We start from the raw sequence: 20,994 nt of genomic DNA on the forward strand, positions 1-20,994 counted from the left end.
GAGGGCAGCCCTCCTTGTATCCACTTCATGCAGCAACATTTCCACTTCATCACCATCAAATACGGGATTAAAGTCTTGAGCTACTCCATCAGTTGCCCAGCATCGACTCAATTTCTTGCCTCCACATTTTGTTGCTATAATATTTTGCCCTTCATTTACAGAGCTAAAGCTGCTATATAAATGCTGCCCTCTACTGTAAGAGCTCCCAATGAGAGTCACATTTCATGCTAGGAGCTCAAACTAATTCGGACCAAATCGAGATGATTCAGTGGGCTGGTCCATGCTTGACACAAAGCCCACACTACAATACTCCTGCTTCCACCACATAGATCACTTAATTTCTATTCTACCATGTTAAGAGCAAGTCCAAGCTGTTCTCAACATATTTCTGGTAATTCAATTCATATTATTTAAAAAATATAAGCTCTATAAATGGCTGAAATCTTACCCTCAGCAGGGCTTAACTGCAGCCATGTTAAACCACACCAACTGTTGTGGCAAGTAGGGTGTGTATTTCAGCGACAAGAATATCTGAATATATTAGCAGATGGACATTTAACACCTTCATACAACAGTCCTCTGTCTACTATTTTAACATTGTAATTAAGTTGTTTATTTTAAATGGGTTAACGTCAAAGCTGAACTGGCAGACAAAGGAATGCTGCACAGGTGTGTTAAGCATTCGTTTGCTAATATCTCCAACAGTAAGAAAATATTTCCAGGTTAGAATTTTGTTGCCGAGTTATGTATCATCTATTCCTGTCATGCTGATGGTATTCAAATTTTTTCAAGGCCTTATTGGAAGGTAGAGCAGAAACAGAAAGAACTAGTGCCCTCTCATCTGAAAATTCAGCCTGGACTTTCTGTGGTGGAGAACTATACAGAAAAAGGTTATAGATGATAGTGATTGGCTGCTATATTATAGGTGTTTTCTACATACATTCATTCCTTCCTACAGTGGCACAAGTGTGTTTAAACTTAATAGATGAACTGAATTAATTTTCTAGTATACTGCACATATGCACTCTTTTGACGAGCGAAAACCAGAAATAATATTGTTGTCGCCAATTTTAAAGGTTTTCACCTGTCATTAATGATAAAGGAAATTACCGTCATGGTACCAAATCCCTTCACCAACACCACTGAGTATCAGGAGTAGGTAACCAACACTATTCCTTAGGAAAGAGGGTGGGGCTGACTATAAACGTGCTGAGCTATTGATTATTGTGATCTAGCACAAGATTGTCTTTTCTTTATTTGGCCCTGTAACATAAGTGGTGACAAGGCCAGTTAGCAGTACGTATTATTGTTCCATGACAGTTATGTTAAATGAACTGGGTGCCTGGATTGGATAGATGAAACTTTTTGATTGAAACAAAAATTGGCCACTGCATACTTTGAATTTGGGTACGGCGATATGTAGGGGGTAATTGCATTAAACTGTCTAAATTTAATCATCACAAATCAGAGATAAATATTATTTTCCATGGGCCGGAAAGGTATGGGCCATTATCATCTCGATATAAGGATATTTTGTGCATCCCGTTTTCAGTCTATACTTATTCAATATACTGGCTGCCAGACATTGTGAAATATACAAAGCAGCATATAAGTCAGAACTGTATAAATTCCAACAATGTTTAATGTTGCGATCCCAGTAAAAGTTCTATAAACCATACAAGTCACTGCACTATATTTTGTAGCAAAAAAAATGCATGAAGGTATGACTTATGTGCAAGGCCTCACAATCCAATGCACATCAAGATGTCACAATGTGGATTGAAACTTCCATCTACGCTCCCTAATAACCAAGTGGGTACTGATGTTGCCCAATATATCAATAAAGTTCCAGGTTCAGTTCCTGGGCTGTGCTAAGCCAACAGGGGGAACAATTGGGGTGAGACGAGCTCAGCTGTGATGGCCTCCATGGCTGAATAGCCTGCTAATATTCACCATCTAGGATCACATACGAAGATTGGCCACTTGGGTGCTACTAGTTTCTGTGAAGTCAAGATTCGGTGCCTTCAGAAGGAAAGAGTAAATTGGGGTGGGAGAAACATTAAAAAAGAATAAACTGCTCTAAACTTACTTATCAGTGTGAGTCTGCTCCACCATCGCACGCTGGTAAACATGCCAATGAATATTATTTTATATGTGCAGAATTAGTTATTAATTGTAAACACTGGTGGTCCAGTTTCCTTTGAATCTCACAGACGCCACGCTGGCACACACACACTGCTGCAGCATAAATATGTCGGAAACAATTGTGGGATACAGTGGTTGAGCTTCGCTCTGATTCACCAGCATTACCCACAATAGAACCCAAGTAAGGTAGCAAAGTAGCAGTGGCGCAGTACTATATCAAAACTGATATAATAGCTGGAAATAATACTTTATATTCAGTGTTTGTCTTGATATCATAACATACATTGAAAGGACTCGAGACCAAATATTCTCGGACCGTGATCCTGACAGTTATGCTCAGATTGCACCCACCAGTGCCGGTCAACACTGACAGAGTATGTAACGTCAATGGGAAGACACCACAACTGTATGAGGTTGGCAGGTGCCTGTGCCACTACCAGCGCATCTTGAGCCTGTCAGCCCTATGCTGCCAGAAATGCTGTCTCCTGGCTGGTGGGAGGGGGGACAGCCACGTGTGTCAGGATCCCCCTCCACCTGCGGGGGAACAATGTATACGCTCCCTTTGTCCCACTTACCAAGATGGCTGATACTATAAATTTTGGAAAAAATTGTACTTTGATCTTGGAAGGTGCAGCCACATCCCTGGCTTGGACTTACCCATGGTGGCACTCACGTTTGCATTTCTGGAGGCCAATACACCTCATTTGACTCAGCGTTGCAGCCTCCAAACATACACCAAGTCCCATCAGGGTTGGGAAGCAGGAACTCCCAGCGTAGAGAGTCCCAGCCCCCAGCCCCACCCTCTCTGTCAGTGGTGTTATTTAGGGCAGGCGGAGGCTCCACCCCAAACCAAGGCTAGGACCTGGATATGGTAAGTCCTGGCAGGATTTCTGGTCTTTCAGCCAGATTCTCGCTGGAGTTACGGCAAAATTCCACCATCACCGCTGAGTAAATTCAGCCCTTCCATAACTACTTACCAGTGCAAGTTCAACCCCTTCAGCAAGAGAACTTGTGTTGGTAAGCAGATTTAATGTGAGCTACACTCAACACATTAACATAGTTCCACGTGAAATTTGGGACACTATTGTGCAGACCAATGCACATTGGTGTTCTTTCAAAAGAAACCAGAGGACTCAGAATGCATGAGTTTTGTAATCTGGCTGGCACAAGTGAGGCCATGTTATTAAATGCAACTCATTTGCACTGACCAGATAAATACTATAGCAATATTAGGTGGGTAGTATTATCACACTAATTACATTGATAATATTGTGCGCTATTTACATATAGGGAAAATGAATTTTGGGGTGTGTGTGTGTGTGTGTGTGTATATTTGGTTCGCTAATAATGATCTATTTTGTATCTCCACACTGTTTTTAAAATATGTTTTAAAACTTCTGAAATTACCTTAATTTTGGTTAATACAGATATAATTAACAAGGCCTTTTACATCACTTTCAATAAAATTGAAATAAATTGGTAACCAATATTGCCGACGGAAGATTTTCATTGAATGTGAATCGGCCACACTGGAGTAAAAGTCACATCCCCAGGTTTGCTGCCATTAAAAACACCTGCATGAAAATTCACTCATTCCACCACATTTTATGGCAATTGCCTTCACTTTGCCAAGAGATTTGCTGTGAATGCTGAGATTTATAGTTTAATTGTAGGTTGAAGCCTGGATGTTCGATATTAGACTACCACTTTCTTCAAGCAGAGAAGGGCCTGTAACCACATCAGAGGCCAGAGGCCAGTCTGTCTAACAAATTCTAGTTTCTATAGCAACAATTAGCTGCTGCCAGGCCATGACTGCCAGAATGGTTTACTAAAGCTTATTAATGGATGACAAAACAAATTGCTGTAATTTAAATGTTACTCAATGATCAACAGTGCAGCTCCTAAACAGAAGATTTTGAGACCATTTGGTAACTAGTATCGATAACAAGTTTCTATTAAAAGTTCTACTAAAATTGGTAGGCTGATAATTAGTTTTGAGAGAGACCTACAGCCAGACATACATACAGCTGCACATCAATTCCTATTCTCCTGCTAGATTACTGAGCCTTTCTAAAGGCACGTGTACATCACTGTAAGCAGTCCTGAAGGAAGCAGTGCTCAGAGACCCATGACCTCCATGCTCCTCTCCCCCTTTTTTTTAAATCTTTCTTCTTGCCATCACTCCAATCATGTCTTCTGTGGGCTAGAAATGGACAATTTCCATAACTTAAATGGAAGGTGACCAGCTCTGCTTAATTAGTTTTAAATGTTTTTTAATATCTGTTCTAAAGATGTGGCCAATGCTGGAACAGCTGCATTTAATGCCCATCTCTAGTTGCCCTCAGAAAGTGGTGGTTGAACTTCATAGCAATTGTTTGTACAACTAAATGGCTTGCTAGACCAGTTCAGAGCGCAATAAGAGTCAATCACATAGTGTGGACTAGAACCATGTGACCAGACTAGGTAGGGTTGACAGATTCCCTTTCTTCAAGAACATTAGTGATCCAGTTGGATTATTAATTACAATCTGGTAACTTTTTCTGGTGCTAGCCCTCAAACTGCCAAACTCATTTAATTAAATGTGGAGTAACTACTCTTTGTTACAGTCTGTGGGTCTTGCTAGCACTTAAATAGACATTGGGCAGTAAAGGGTGTACTCCGTTTACAGGAGTGACCAGTGAAGCTGAACCAGAGAGAATATCTAGCACAAAAACTCAAATTGTGATGGTGACATTTACAATATTTGAGTTGCACTGTTTATTAGTTGGGCTCAAGTTAGCAATATTTTCAACATTAGGAGAAGGAGAAAAAGATGATTTTTTTTATTTGGTTTTAAAAAAAGGCCAAGATTCTTTTCCTAGCCTATAAAACTAAGTCTTTCTGTCATGTAATAAATAGCTGTATTACAGTAGCAATAAAGTAGCATGAGGTCCAATTTGCCTCATCCTCCTGGAGATCCAAATCTCATCGCATATGGGGGCCGATTTTCGGGTGATGGAGCGGGTGCGTTGGGGCTGGGGGGGGCTCCGAAAATCACAAAAATGCCGAGCGGATTCGGAGCCCGGCTCCAACCCGCTGACTTCCAGGTTCCCCAGTGACGCCTTCGGGTGCGCGGCGCCGCCCAAATGTGGGAGTTGCCGGCAGGGCGATAATTTGCATAGTTTCTCCGATACTTGAGGTACTTGAACTACTTGGTCGACTAGAATTTTGGCAGGGCTGCGATTTTGAAGCATCCTCAGCATGTTTCCCGTGCTGTGGGAAACACTCCCTGTTGCAACAGACGTGTTTCAGCCAGCAGCCAGTGGGAGATGCAAATGCTTATTTGACAGGTGGGGAGAAAACACCATTTATTGCAGCAGGGCACTTTGTCACTTCAGACAAAGTTTTGGCTGCAAGACCTTTGTGTTTTCACTCAAAATTCTTACTTTCCACCAAAATTTTGCTGTGCAAACATATTTAACTACTTTGCAGACCCCCTCTAACTCATACCGTCAGGATGGGGGGTGGGGGGGCGCCATGGCTGCATTCACCACTTCATCCGAGGACGAGCAACATCACCAGCCTCGCCAGGCATTGCGTCCACCTCCGCCACATGGAGCTCCACAACACGGTGCTGCACCACAAGCACCTGCACAAGAGCACGGAGGGCAACAACAGAGAGAGCGATGCACTACCCTCACAACAGGGTCCACAGACCAAGGCTCAGCTTCCTGGATCTCGCTGAGGAGCAGTGCATACAGAGGCTCAGACTCAGTCACCAGGTAGTCGCAGACACCTGCAGCCTCTTTCATGCCGAGCTGCTCCTGGCTGGGCCAAGCAGCATCTCCTTACCTGTCGCTGTCAAAGTCACCACTGCCCTCAACTTCTTCGCCTCCGGATCATTCCAGGGTGCCACCGGGGACATCGCCGGGGTCCCTCAGTCGTCTGCACACAAGTGCATAAGGCAGGTCACTGACGGCTTGTTTCGCAGGGCCTCCAATTACGTCAACTCCCCATAGACGACCTCAGCCAAACGGAGAGGGCAGTGGGATTCCACACTGTGGCTGGCTTCCCATGGTTGCAGGGTCTAAACGATTGCACCCATATAGCAAAACGAGTACCTCCACACGAGCCAGGACTCATCAGGAACAGGAAGGGCTATCACTCCATCAACCCTCAGCTCATTTGTGACCACCGCAAGCGATTTGTTCACGTGTACGCCAGATACCCTGGCAGTTGCCACGATTCCTTCATCCTCTGGGAGTCCAACATCCCGCCCCTCTTCCACGCACCGAACACCAGTAAGGGCTGGCTCCTCGGGGACAAAGGATACCCCCTGCACTCATGGCTCATAACACCTCTGAGGAACCGCACCACCGAATAACAGCATCGATATAATGACAGCCACATCTCTACCAGGTCTACACTTGAGCATGCTATAGGGCTACCATGATGCAATTCAGGTACCTTGATCGTTCTGGAGGAGCGCTTCAATACGCACCAGACAGAGTGGGACGCATTATAGTTGTGTGTTGTGCCCAGAGGAGGTCCCATCCACACCTGCCAACCACATTGAGGAGGAGTAGCAGGAGCGACTCATGAGCAGAACAGCGGTTCACCTGGCTACTCGTGAGGCCAGGGAGTCACTAATATGTGAACGGTTCTCCTAACATCAGACAGTGTGAAGAGTCCAGTCCTCACCACCTGGATAGAGCAGCGGCCACACCAGTACCCCCCTCCACTCCCTGAACAAGACAGTCCTGCAACTACACATATGCCCACTGTAGAGTGATACAATGGGTGGCATCGTGTGGGCATTTATGGTGAACCTCATGAAAGGGCCTTATTTCAGAAGCCAGTCAAGCATGGCCAAGACGTGGCAGTAGTGATGACAATAATAATATTTAATTTGAGTTTAACAAAAAGCAAACATAAATAAAAAACATGACCAACCGTCAAACACCCTTGTGCATCCCCCTTGGTGCATACAAATCCTTCGCCTTTCGCTTCCGACTACTTCTACGTGGTGCATCCCCTGTGGCTGCAGCAGAGGTAGTGGCAGGTTGCTCTTGTTCATGCCCTGACCGATTAGATGCTTTGGGCCTACGCCCTCTGGATTTTGGTGCCGTGAGAACCCCTCCAAAGACTGGTCCACCTGCACCTGTGTAGGGGCAGACTCGGCCACCTGAAGAGGAGGCAGCATTGCGGGTACTGGTTGAGGGGGTGGCAACGGGTGAGACGTGGGGCAATTTGAGTGGCGTCCCCACTTCCACGTCCCCCTTCGCCATCATCCCTCCCCTGGGCCAGGCCCACACCATTCCTACCACTCTGCTGGACAACAGTTTGGAGATCATGTGTGAAGCCTTGTAAGGCCAGTGTTAGTGTATCTGCCTGCCTGTTTAAGGCGGCAGAACGTTGTTCACTCTGAGTTCGAACGGCCTTTGTCGGGGCCTGAATGGACTCATTTGTGAGCCGTGCTTGAAGCTCCATGGAGGCTAGCCTTCCCCCCATCACAGATATTCCCGCACTTACCCGCGACACCATCTCAGAGATGCCCTCACATCCCTGTGACAGTATCTTAGAGATTCCCTCTCGTACCTGTGCCACCATTCCACTCATGCAGGAGTTTGACTCCTCCATCCTCTGCGCGATCGTGGAGAGTGCGTGTGGCACCTGTTCCAGCACCTCACAAATGTGCTGCTGCCTCTCGATCATTCGTCTTTTAAAGGATGAACCCCAGGGTTCAGCATCTGTGTCCAGCTGAGCAGAGCCTGGACAGGAGTGCTCCCACCGATGCGGACTCTCCACAGCTGCCCCTGCCACCAGTGTCTGCACATGCTCACATGTGTGTGGTAACTCACGATTTGCGATCCCAACCAACTACGGACTGGGACCCACCGAGGTGTGTGTATCTGTGCTGGTGGATGGCTCGTTCAGTTGTGACGGTTCACCTTCAGAGGCCGGCAGGTCCTCTGAGGAATCGCCCTCCGCCGTCACAGCGGTCGCTGAAGGCCCTGTTAGAGAACAGAAGGCAATATTAAACATGATCACAGATGTGTCATGTTGCGATGAGCATACTGAGGTGCTGAAGATGGCAAGGCATGTTAACATCAATCATATTGTGTGTGCTGAAAGTTAAAAGTTCTGTCACCAGACGTTTGTCGGGTGCCAGTCTCGGCATCCCCGACAGACAGGCACTCGAAGGTACGGCTCAGCTCCAGTGCCTCCTGCTCTACGTCTGTGAGGACGACTATCTGTTGCGGCCCCCTTCCGGGTCCTCGCCCTCTCCCATGTGTTCTGGGTCTCTTCTCCTATAAGGAGAGAAAGCACAAACGTGTGAGTGAGTGATGGTGACGTGGCCAATCGATGAATGCATTGGTTTGGGTGTAGCTGACCGTGAAAGAGATACATCAGAGGATGAGTATGAGACAGAGCCATGACACTGTATGAGGATTGGGTTGAGTGGTAGTGGTGGGGTGAGTTATGAGGAGGTGAAGAAGTGCTGAGGAAGTGCAGGTGAGTTGGGGATGAGCTTTGCGTGGGTGTGAAGAGTGATGTGATAGAGTAGTGTTGGCAGTGCAGGATGTGTTGTGGGGTGGAGGGCGGTGATGTGGAAGACGGAATGTAGGAGAATGAGTAAGTGTACTCACTTTGGCTGACCGAGTTAGGTCATTGAAGTGCTTCCTGCACTGGGTCCAGGTACAGGAGATGTTGCTGCTGCTGGAGTGAGGCATCGCTAAACCTAGGAGCAGCCTTTCCCCTGTGCTGCTCCACTGTGCCATGTGAGTATTTGGTCCAGGAGCAGCCTTTGGAGGTCTGCCCCTTTAAGTAGAGCTCCTCCAACTGACAGACTGTGACACGGGTGCGCAGTCCACCCGCTGCGCAGCTTTCGGACGGCAAACCCGGAAGCCACGTTAAGTGGCTCCAACTGATCCGCGATCGCGTGGGGAATGGACAGATTTTATTGGGCGGGTTACCCACGTGCCCAATCGCCCCCCCGCTACCATCCTGCCTCCCTGCTAATATCGGGGCCACTATTTCGAACTATCCTTTTGATAATATATTTGCTTAATATACTCATATATTTATACACATCTGGTATATAAAGGCAATAATTTCCATTTGTCAGGAGCATGTGTTGAATAAATGCCAAGACGGGAGGTTCTTTCAAACATTTTTTTTGCTGTCCTAATGAATGAACACACAACATACTTCATAAAATTTGATTCAATCTGCGCTCCAATAATGCTGAAAAATATTTTTATACACAATTTATAATAAATACAGAAATTTGTGCTGTTTGAAATCATCACTGTTTATCCTTTTGACACTGTATATTAAAGTATTGCTCCAAGCTATATGCAGGATACAATTGAGCAAGAAACAGTCAGAGACCACACAAGAAATATATTTTATGCTGCATATCTCCTTAAAAAAAACAGAATTAATTATATCACAGAGTTGGAAATGGGCGCAGGACCATTTTGTACTCATTCAGGCAGTCACCAGGGTCGTCTAAAAAAGGCCCAACCAATTTAGCACTGGCCCAAACGCCCATGCAGACTGGGGTCAGGCCTCTGACTTGCTTAACTGTTCATCGTTGTGCCCATTTCACGCCTGGAAAATGACCGCAATGATGTTGAATTTAGACCCCGTCTCGTTTAGATTGCATAGTTTTTAACAAAGCAAGGATCAGACTACCAAGCCTGACCTTTTCATATTCACTGTGTACCACCAACAAACTCAGCAGGAGATTCTTATCTGCGATTTCAAATGTAGATCACAATTTTAAAGAGAATTTAATCCTATTTTGGAGATGGTAAATGGATATGCAACAGCAGCACCCAGCAAATTCTACTAAGTTTTTTTAAATTTGTTTATGGGATGTGGGATGTGGGCGTCGTTGGCAAGGCCAGCATTTATTACCCATCCCTAATTGCCCTTGAGAAGATGGTGGTGAGCCGCCTTCTTGAACCGCTGCAGTCCGTGTGGTGAAGGATCTTCCACAGTGCTGTTAGGAAGGGAGTTCCAGGATTTTGATCCAGCGATGATGAAGGAACTGCGATATATTTCCAAGTTGGGATGGTGTGTGACTTGGAGGGGAACGTGCAGGTGGTGGTGTCCCCATGTCCCTGCTGCCCTTGTCCTTCTAGGTGGTAGAGGTCGTGGGTTTGGAAGGTGCTGTCGAAGAAGCCTTGGTGAGTTGCTGCAGTGCATCCTGTAGATGGTACACACTGCAGCCACGGTGCGCCGGTGGTGAAGAGAGTGAATGGTGGTTAGGTTGGTGGATGGGGTGCCAATCAAGCGGGCTGCTTTGTCCTGGATGTTGTCGAACTTCTTGAGTGTTGTTGGAGCTGCACTCATCCAGGCAAGTGGAGAGTGTTCCATCACACTCTTGATTTGTGCCTTGTAGATGGTGGAAAGGCTTTGGGGAGTCAGGAGGTGAGTCACTCGCCGCAGAATACCCAGCCTCTGACCTGCTCTTGTAGCCACAGTATTTATGTAGCTGGTCCAGTTAAGTTTCTGGTCAATGGTGACCCCCGGGATGTTGATGGTGGGGGATTCGGCGTTGGTAATGCCGTTGAATGTCATGGGGAAGTGGTTAGACTCTCTCTTGTTGGAGATGAAGTTGCAGTCTATCCACAGCACAGCTGCAGATGGGTGAGAACACCCAGCAGATGACTGTGCTCATGAGTAAGTGAATAAAATTTGGTAAATTTTAATTTGAGTTAAGTTAGAAGCATTACATTGCTACAACAAGCCTAGAGTCCAGTACACTGCACCATGGAGTGGCAGGACACAGCTATATGCAGAAGGGTATTTTTGGTCTTTCCATCCAGACATAAAACATCAGCTGGGTGGAGCACAGAGGGAAAATCAGGATGGGTAGGATCACACATCCATAATAAAGCCCACACAATTTTCCTTCCATCACTTTAAATGGAAGGAATATTGGACGGGTTCCATCACTGGTGTGCAATCCTCCCTGCCCAACTGTGCTCAGTGTGCTCTGCCCAAGCAATGCTTTACAATCAGGCACTGAAGCCAAAAATGATTATAATTTAGGAGGAGTCACTCCAAGCCAAGCTCATACATTTCCAAACAGCCGGTTACAAAGTAGCATTAGAAAAGATGTGGGAAAAGATCTATGCCAGAGGTGCAGAACCTTGGCATATTACTAAACCCCCAAGCTCACCTTTCTCCCCCGCATTCAATCTCGTCAAGATCGCTTTCTTTTATAATATTGTACACCTCTGCCCCAACTTCTCCCTCACCGTTGCTGAGACCCTAATCCACACTTTTATCACCTCACAGTTGTAGTTTTCCAACACTCTCAGGCTGGCCATCCCTCCTTCACCATTGAAATTACAAACCATCCAGAATGCCACACCATGACTTCATCTGCATTAATGCCTGCATTTCCATCATCCCTCAATAAGCTCCACTAATTTCCTCCGTCCCAGAGAAATCAATTTTAAGATTCTAACCTTCACCTTCAGATCTCTCCATGGCCTTCTCCCTCCCTACCTATGCTTCTCCTCCAGCCCAATGCCCCTACATGCATCCTCTGGTCCTCCATCGCTGGCCTACTTCTTGTTCCCCATCACCTTCACTTCACCATCAGTGGTGGTTTCTTCGGCCACCTTGTCCCTCCTCTGGAACTCTCTCCCTCAGCATCTCCACTTTGTCCCCTCCCTCCCTTCAAGAACCTCCACATCCATCTCTTTTGACTGTGCTTATGCTTCTTTTTGACATGCTTTCTCCATGCAACCTTCCCCCCCAAAGCACTCTAGGTCATTGCGTTATACATAATGGATGCTATAGAAATGTAAAGTTGTTTTCATTTGTCTTCTCCTTAGTTCAGGAAGACTAGAGCCCGTGGTTAAAATAGCATGCACGTCCCGACGACGTCATCGGGATGCGACACTGCCATTCAAATTAGGCAGCCGATCATCTGTGGTGGGCGACCTTCCCTTGTCTGAATTTAGGCAAGTAAAAATGGTGATGGGCGGCAACATGCTGGGAACACGCAAGAACCTCCCATTTCCACCATCTTAACCCCCCATTCGCACCGTTCCCCCTGCATGGGGAGGGTTAAATTCAGTCTTTAACTTTTCAATGCAACCCAGAATGATGGGATGAAAAGATCCTAAGTTTGTCCAGACTCAATCCTGTTTCTAACTTAAAAGGGACCACAGCGCTAAGCTGTCCCTCTTTGAATATTATTTGGTAATCTGATTCTGAAAGGTCACAGGAAGGTTGGTGTAGGAAATGGGAAATGTCACACTGGAGCAGTAGAAATCTCTTCTGAAGTTCATAGTTTGAAATGAACAGGCACACAATTTCTCATGTCCTGGGACTGCAAGTGTTAATGTGCATACATCAGGAGTTCTTGTCTTTTTTGTAGAAATATTCAAAGAAAAGGAAGGTGATCTTATTATTTCTTTCTATAATATTCAAATGATTTCTGTGCAGTACAAAGTTTCTGAGAGTTTGTGTCCGAGTGTGAGTGTGTCTGTAGAACAGTGTTTAAATTTTCCATCCTATTGGTTTATAGTGCATTACGGACAGCTAGGGGTAGTGTTTCCCCTTGTTTCCGCCAGTAATATCACGCAATCCGGGCAGAATCAGCTGAACCTGCGCTAAAGATTGGGGAATTTTAAACGTAAGTGAGTTACGCCCAAAATCACTTACGCTGGTGTTTTCCACAATCTTTTATGCTGGTTTAAGATTCAATTCACTGGATCAGGCCCCACCCACAAAACTAGCCACGCCCACAGGTCGACATTGTGGGATTCTACCGATTGCGCTGGATAGGGGAGGCTCTTCAAATTGAGTTCATTTTCTTAGGCGCACAGGCACTAGTGGGTGCATTTTTAAAGTTTTTTCATACCAAAAAATATTTAATTTGCTAAGAAACTGGCTACTGTACACCAATGAAAGTAGTAAATGGTTCAGTATAGTTTTTATTAAAATGTCATTTTCAGTTATTTTAAATCAGGTTACTCACAGGTGGAGGACTGGACACTCTTGTTTTTGTGATATACCCATTTTCAGCTGTAGTAATAAAACTGCCCAGGTTACTAGTCTTACATATATCAATACTTATTAATAGAAAGAAAAAAAAAACAATTACATTCTATTACGTTGGTTCATGGAAGATATTACGTTTGTGATTACGCAAATGATTTTTTTAAAAATCGGAAACTTGAACTATAACCTAATCAAAGCAATTTCCCGATTGCGCCCAAAGCGGAAACTCTACCCCCTAATGTATATTTCTCCAAATCTTAATTGCCATGAGTCCAAACCAATTCATAGTAATTTCTTTGAACATGCTTTTACTACTTCAAACTAGAATTTTGAGTGGATTACCCTCAATTATGCTGAGCTATCTTAAAATCAACTTTGATTGAACAGTCAAAAGTTAAATCAGAATACATCAAATGCAAAATTTCCTGTTAATCGACTGCAAAATATTTCCTAATGTGTCTGTGGTAATAATATCACAGTTGTTCTACTGTATGAGCACTATTATGCTGCTGAAACTTGTAATATCTAATAGATAAGAATGACAAAAAAAAGTTACATGGAGAAAAAAGTTATACTTCTTTTTGCCAGGACCAAGCTCAGTAGAGATTTAGTAACCAAGACCTTCTCAGAAATATATATCTACAGATTGTAGATCATCAAGATGCCTAGACAATGAAATATAAATAAAAAATGGACATATTTTTTTTTAAAATTTAAATTATCTACTGAAAGCAAAAATCACACCAAAATTCACTATACCTATATCTTCAAGACATGTTTTGGATTTCCAGTTGCAGTCCCCTGCATTAGGAAGGCCAGCAGGGTCCTTTAATTCTATGCTGCTACTGTCTCTCTTCGTTTCTCCTCTGAAAGATGAAAACAGAATGATTCAACGATCAAATCATCTGATGCAAAAAAATCAGGTTTTTTTATGATGAAAACCTAATTCAATGAATACGCCGTTTGAAGAACAATTTACAAATTGTACAGCAAAACTTTTTTGAATATCGTTGTGTTGCATCATCTTTTTTCAAAATATCACTGAATCGCAATTTCTATTTCTCCAGAATTCTTTGCTAGGCACTTATTATTGTGATATTGAGCACAATATTTTGCAGTCCACCATTTTGGAAAATACAATATCCAATGCAATATCTGTTTACTTGCTCGAAAGGATACAGTAATTTTTTTTAAAGTGAAAAGTTAACAAATCTGTTCTGGTGTAGAGCTTTATCCACCAGAAGCAAATTTCAGGAATTCAGGGGCATTTAATGGACAGAAAATTGTGGGAAGTGCATGGCCAGTGGAGCAAACTCTGAGCCAGTTGTGCAAAGTCATAACATCACTTCTATAGCTCTCAAAATATCATTGGCCAAGAATAAAATTGTGTTCTTTCTATAGCAAAGAAAAGTTTTGACACTTCCAAGGTCATGAAGAATGGTGCAAAAGAACCTCTTTTAAGATGAAGCTACCAGTTAGGAAAACACTAGAATTAGAACTTCTGGTGAATAATATTAAAACACTATACATTTACGACCCGCAAAACAGGAGCATTTAAGTGCATTGTGTTACATTAATATCTAGAAAAATATCATAGCTCACCATACTCAGTTTAAAGCAACTGTTCTTTAAATCTACCAGCAACAAACAACTCTACTCTAATCTACCACTGTATTTATCCAAATCCTCTTTATTATTTGTTCAGAGATTTGAAAGGTTTTGCAGTTTAAAAAAGCATACAGTAAGCTATTATTCCTAGTTCCGTCTTATTTTCTTTAAACACTGACCATTTAGCAATGCAGTATAGGTTTGGTCTTAGCAACTACAGTTAGGAGATTTTTTGGGAAATATATGGTTAATGTGGCCCACTGACCTGCTGCTCATTATTGTTTTTTGTTTTTACCCTCCCTCTACAGAAGGCATTGATTCATGCTGGGGTGCAGTTCCACTGGCACACCTGACTGGCATTTTCTCAAAATAGCTGCTCTTTTTGCTTGAGTCTAAGACATGAAAGCTTAGATTTTATGATCGGTGTTATTTTAATTTAAATGGGTTACCCTCAGCACTAAGATGACACTGATCGGGAAATTTAAGCTGGAGTGCCAGCAAGCTATTTGACCCTGAGAATCAATGTTCATATTTGTGCATATTCCAGCAGGAGTCACTGAGTGGGAATGTACATTGATTTTTGCTGTTGCTTTGTCCAAGGCAAATTGTCCTGCACTTACTACTGATATCAGTGGACTCAGCACATAATGGGCATCAAACCTGGGACAAATAAAATTTTGACTGGGACTGTACAACACACATTAAAACTACACAGACTCAGTAACCCGTGGTGAACCATGATGATGTAAAGGCTGCAGAATTTTGATGTAAACTGATATGGCTTTTTACCCAATTCAAATGAACACAGCAATTGACAAGACCTATTTTGAAAACAATGGCTCGTTCAGATTTGCAGCTGTTCCATATTAACACAAATTCTAATTTAATAGAATTTACTTTTAATTAACACATATAGCTCCTTTAAGACTAATAAAAATGTTAACATTTTAGAGTAGTAATTTTTATTTCATATGAATACGCTTTAAAAAAATTATTAACCAAAGTAAGCTGTAAGGGGATAGTCGTAAGAGGGTGGAATGAGCATAAAACTCACAGATGAAATTAAATGTCATTACAATGGTACATTTTGATTTTTAAAAAGTAATAATTTGGGGGGAGGGGGGGTTTCAGGTTCACAAGATATTGGAAGCAGCACCTCAGGTCAATAAGGCCTTAAAAAAAGCTAATGGTTTTATTGCAAGAAGTATAAAAATCAAGATGTAATGGTAAATCTATATAAAACCTTAGTATGACCACAGTTGGAGTACTGTGTGCAATTTTGGGCTCCACATTAAACGATGTTGAGGTAATAAAGTGCAGCGCTAATTCACAAGGATGCTGCCTATTATGAGGACACACAAATATGAAGATACACTTGAAAAATTGTGACTGTTTTTTGTTAGGAAAGAGGAGATCACAGAGTGATTTGATACAGGTGTTTAAAATTCTGAAATTACAGGACAGGGTAGATAGAAATAGAGGGGGGAGGGGAAATTGGATAGGGCCTATTATTGGGCAGGGGTAGCACAATCCGCTATTATCCCCCGCCCAATGACCCCTGCGCAGACTGGACGAGACTTTCATCAGGACCGAGGACTTACATTCAAGCAGCATTCCGAATCAGCATTGACACGAGGATTCCGTGCAACGTGCACTTTTCACCAGCAGGGGGAGCCCCAATCTCTTAAAGGCAGGCTGACTTTTAAAAATCTCCTAAAAGATAGCTGGTACCTGTTATTTGCTGAAAATAACAGTCTGCTGTCTGCACGGAGTCTAATCGGAGATCAGACATCGCACATGCGAAACACAGATACAGCTCCCGTCCCTATGTTTAAAACTGATGGATTATGTTAAAACATTGAATAAAGGTTGCGCACTGCTAAATCCCACATCCTCCAATCTGCATGCCAGACCTCACCAATCTGCCGATCTGAGTTTGTACCAGGCCTGTGCGAGTACGTGCACCAAGTTTCTCTGCTGATGCACTTGGGGCCTTGGTGCAAGAAGTGGACAGAAGGAGGGACATCTTATATCCGCGGGGGGGGGGGGGGGGGGGGGGGAGGGGAGAGGCCCTTGAGACATATGCCCAAAAGGCAGTGGGAGGCAGCAGGGGATGAAGTCAATGCCAGGCTCATGGCATCATGAACATGGATGCAGTGCACGAAGATGTTCAATGCTTTGACATGAGTGGTCAAGGTCAGTGAGTTCAACTATCAAATGACACCACTAGCCGCATCCACTGCTCCATGCTCTACACCCCCCATCACCCACATACCAACAAACTCTTTCCATCAGTAGTCAACTCTTCCAATCAAATGCTTCCTCTCACCCGTACACATTACCACTGTTGCAAGCTGCCCACCCAAAACTCACAGGCCACATACACTGGCAGCTGTTCAACCATGACAGGCACATCACCCAGACACACATCCCGCTTTCTTGCAGGAGAAGGTGACGCATATCAGGAGGCAGCAAGTGGCAATGGCATTTAGCCCCTTGAGCCTGTTGTGCCATTCAATGAGTTCATGGTGGACCTGTGACCTAAATCCATATACTTGCCTTAGCCCCATATCCCTTAATATCCTTGGTTCACAGAAAATCTATCAATCTCAGATTTAGAATTCACAACTGAGCTAGTATCAACTGCCGTTTGCAGAACAGCATTCCAAACTTCTCCCACCCTTTGCATGTAGAAGCGTTTCCTAACTTCACTCCTGCACGTCCTGACTCTAAATGTTAGGCTATGTACCCCTAGTCCTAGTATTCATGTATAGGAGACTTCCAAAAACAGTTACAAATGTCTCGGCAGCCAGAAGCAATAATCCAGCCGCTAACCTGTAAATCCTGCGTGGTCCCTTTAAATAGCGTTGGTGGGGGTCCCCCAGGCCCTTTAAGACATGTTCAGATGGTCGGGGTTAAAACTGCGTTGAGTTGAGCGTTAGACTCCATTTTGGGACTTATCACTTTAAATCAGTATTGCACACTGATTGTATCCATTTTCTCCTTACTTTACATGCTTCCGGCGTTCAGTATTTGCGCATGCACTAACTCCTATACCAAGATGGCGTCCAGCACACGTCACGTTGGAAACGTTCGTGCGCAGCCAAGACGCCATCCTGGATGATGGAGAGGTCATGTAGCGCCGAAACAACGGATGTTACATGGCCCAATTTAGCACTCAGATTGTTTCCTGTGGTTGAGGGGATAGAATGAGGGGACATAGATATAAGATTAGAATCATAGAAAATTTACGGCACAGAAGAAGGCCATTCGACCCATCGTGTCCACGCCGGCTGAGAAACGAGCCACCCAGTCTAATCCCACTTTCCCGCATTTGGTCCATAGCCCTGCAGGTCACGGCTCTTCAGGTGCAATCCAGGTATTTTTTAAATGAGTTGAGGGTTTCTGCCTCTACCACCCTCTCAGGCAGTGAGTTCCAGACCCCCACCACCCTCTGGGTGAAAAAATTTTTCCTAATTTCCGCTGTAATACTTCTACCAATCACTTTAAATCTATGCCCCCTAGTTATTGATCCCTCCGCTAAGGGAAATAGGTCCTTCCACCCCTCAGCCTCCTCTGTTTCATGGAAAACAACCCCAGCCTATCCAATCTGTCATCATAGCTAAAATTCTCCAGTCCTGGCAACATCCTCGTAAATCTCCTCTGCACCCTCTCTACTGCAATTACATCCTTCCTGTAATGTGGTGACCAGAACTGTGCGCAGTACTCAAGCTGTAGCCTAACTAGTGTTTTATACAGCTCCAGCATAACATCCCTGCTTTTATATTCCATGCCTCGGCTAATAAAGGAAAGCATTCCATATGCCTTCTTAACCACCTTATCTACCTGTCCTGCTACCTTCAGGGATCTGTGAATATGCATTCCAAGGTCCCTCACTTCCTCTACACCTCTCAGTATCCTCCCATTTATTGTGTATTCCCTTGCCTTGTTTGCTCTCCCCAAATACATTACTTCACACTTCTCCAGATTGAACTCCATTTCTCACTTTTCTGCCCATCTGACCAGTCCATTGATATCTTCCTGCAGTCTACAGCTTTCCTCTGCACTATCAACCACACAGCCTATCTTTGTGTCAACCACAAATTTCTTAATCATGCCCCTTACGTTCAAGTCCAAATCGTTAATGTATACCACAAAAAGCAAAGGACCTAGTACAGAGCCCTGCGGCACCCCACTGGAAACAGCCTTCCAGTCGCAAAAACACCCGTCGACCATTACCCTTTGCTTCCTGCCACTGAGCCAATTTTGGATCCAATTTGCCACATTCCCTTGGATCCCATGGGCCTTTACCTTTTTTACCTTAAATGTAAGAGATTTAGGACAGAGAGCAGAATAAACTTTTTGACACAAGGGAGTTGTAGAATCTGCTACTTGAGTTCGTGATTAAAGTGTTGACCATGTCAACTTTTAATAATAGGTTAGATAGGTAGCTGAAGTAAATAAGGATAAAGGGATATGGCAACAGGGCAGGCACATGGTCTTAGAACTACTGCTCACATGGAAGATAAACATCAACATGTTTTGATTGGACTTAATGGCCTGTTTCGGTGTTGCAATTTCTATGCAACTTGCTTTATTTTTTGTAATTATATTCTATTAGACAAGCATTTGCAATCATCATGTATTCCAGTCCAACCTACTAATTTGATAAGAATGACTTATTTTTCCATGTGATAGAGGTATTCCTGTTAATAGATTCCTTTTAGAGGTATTACTGTATTTGATACACTGTCTTAAAATTAGAGTCAGGCCATTTAGGAGTGAAACCAGGAAGCACGTTTTCACAGGAAGGGTGGTGGAAATCTCGAACTCTCTTCCCCCAAAAGGCTGTGGATGCTGGGTCAACCAAAATTTTCAAGACTGAGATTGCTAGATATTTGTTTGGTAAGGGTACCCAGGGACAGGGATTAAAGGCAGGGACGCTGGCTGCCTAAATCGAAGCTTGCCCAAAAACTGCAATGGGCGCACCTCCAGCAGTAAACTGGCAATTTGTTCTTGTCACAACTTTTGCCCCACTATTCGACGTTTACATCAAAACCCGGGATAATAGGGTTTTCATAAAAATTTATAGCTCAAAATAACTACTATAATTCAAAATATTAGTAGAAAAATAGGATCAAAACCCAGAGTTTTGTTTTTTACATATTGCTAAATTGATTCACACTAAAATCTTAACACTTACAACTGGAAACAACTTTTTGCAAACATGCCCAACACTGGAACAGAAAGCTGTCTAAGCCTCGTATTTTTTTTTATTAGTACATGCCTGCCCAGTTAAGAAGTCATATTGAACCACTAAAAAAAATGATTGTTTTCTCATTAATAATGCCATAAAATGTGCAGGTCATAATAACCCCCTTCAAAGGCTGCCCAGAAAATGGAATTTGGGGTGGATTTCCGAGTACAAAAGGTCTTTCAGTTTACCTTTTTAACCTGATAAAATTCAGAAAACTCATGCTGGGAGAAAACTCATAGACTTATTAGCCCCAGCTGGGGTTGTAAATTCGAGCTATTTGGGAGAGTTCCAAGATACATGCAACCAGCATGTGCGGGCCTTGCGTTAAATATTTAAGTGAGGGCAATCAACTCTCATGCTGAATTTCAGGGTTTGGGTATGTGTCTGCCAACTGGATGCGTCAAGCTGACGCAGATGAGGCCTTCTTAGTGGATTCCCTTAAAGCTGCACTGTTACTTTTTTGCCTGTATTTTAAAATTTTTTCCTGGGCTCATTTAGAAAGTTGTGCATTCTCAACGTACATCTATTTATAGGGCCCTGATGCTGCCTTTTTGCATAATTACCACTTTTACTGTTCTGCACTTGAACTTAAAGTGCCAAAAAGCTGCAGCAATCCAAGTACCTGTGGTTGTGTCAACTCCCTACTGCTGCATGATCTAAGTGAATCCTACAGGTCCAAAAACACTGTTGCTATTTGTGCAAAAGTAAATCTTTCTCTCCTGATACCAGGATACTTCTTCCTTGTTAACAGCAAGGTGTGTCATAGGCCAGCTCAAGCCAAATTTTACCATTCTCGCTACAATGGGGCTATTATATTATACTCAATTGCAAATATACTCTAATGTTACTTTGGAACTAAATTTCAAACTATCTACATCAATGACACAGATGTGAGTTCCAAATGTGGATATACACTACAGCGGGATATTTCATTCTTTACTTACTCTCCCTCCTCTCTTAAAGCAGTCCTA

At 43.6% G+C, this 20,994-nt stretch overlaps 1 protein-coding gene across 3 annotated transcripts in view; it reads right to left on the minus strand.

The window, feature by feature from the left end:
- The window catches only part of LOC137344431 (neuron navigator 1-like), a 420,186-nt gene that overhangs the window by 345,103 nt on the left and 54,089 nt on the right, over nucleotides 1-20,994 (minus strand). For all 3 annotated transcript variants that reach the window (XM_068007396.1, XM_068007397.1, XM_068007398.1), the window contains one exon: nucleotides 13,918-14,024. In XM_068007396.1, the coding sequence (XP_067863497.1) occupies nucleotides 13,918-14,024 (107 nt within the window). The remainder of the gene's footprint in view (nucleotides 1-13,917; nucleotides 14,025-20,994) is intronic.

Source organism: Heptranchias perlo, chromosome 27 (genome assembly GCF_035084215.1).
Source record: "Heptranchias perlo isolate sHepPer1 chromosome 27, sHepPer1.hap1, whole genome shotgun sequence".
Taxonomy (NCBI): domain Eukaryota; kingdom Metazoa; phylum Chordata; class Chondrichthyes; order Hexanchiformes; family Hexanchidae; genus Heptranchias; species Heptranchias perlo.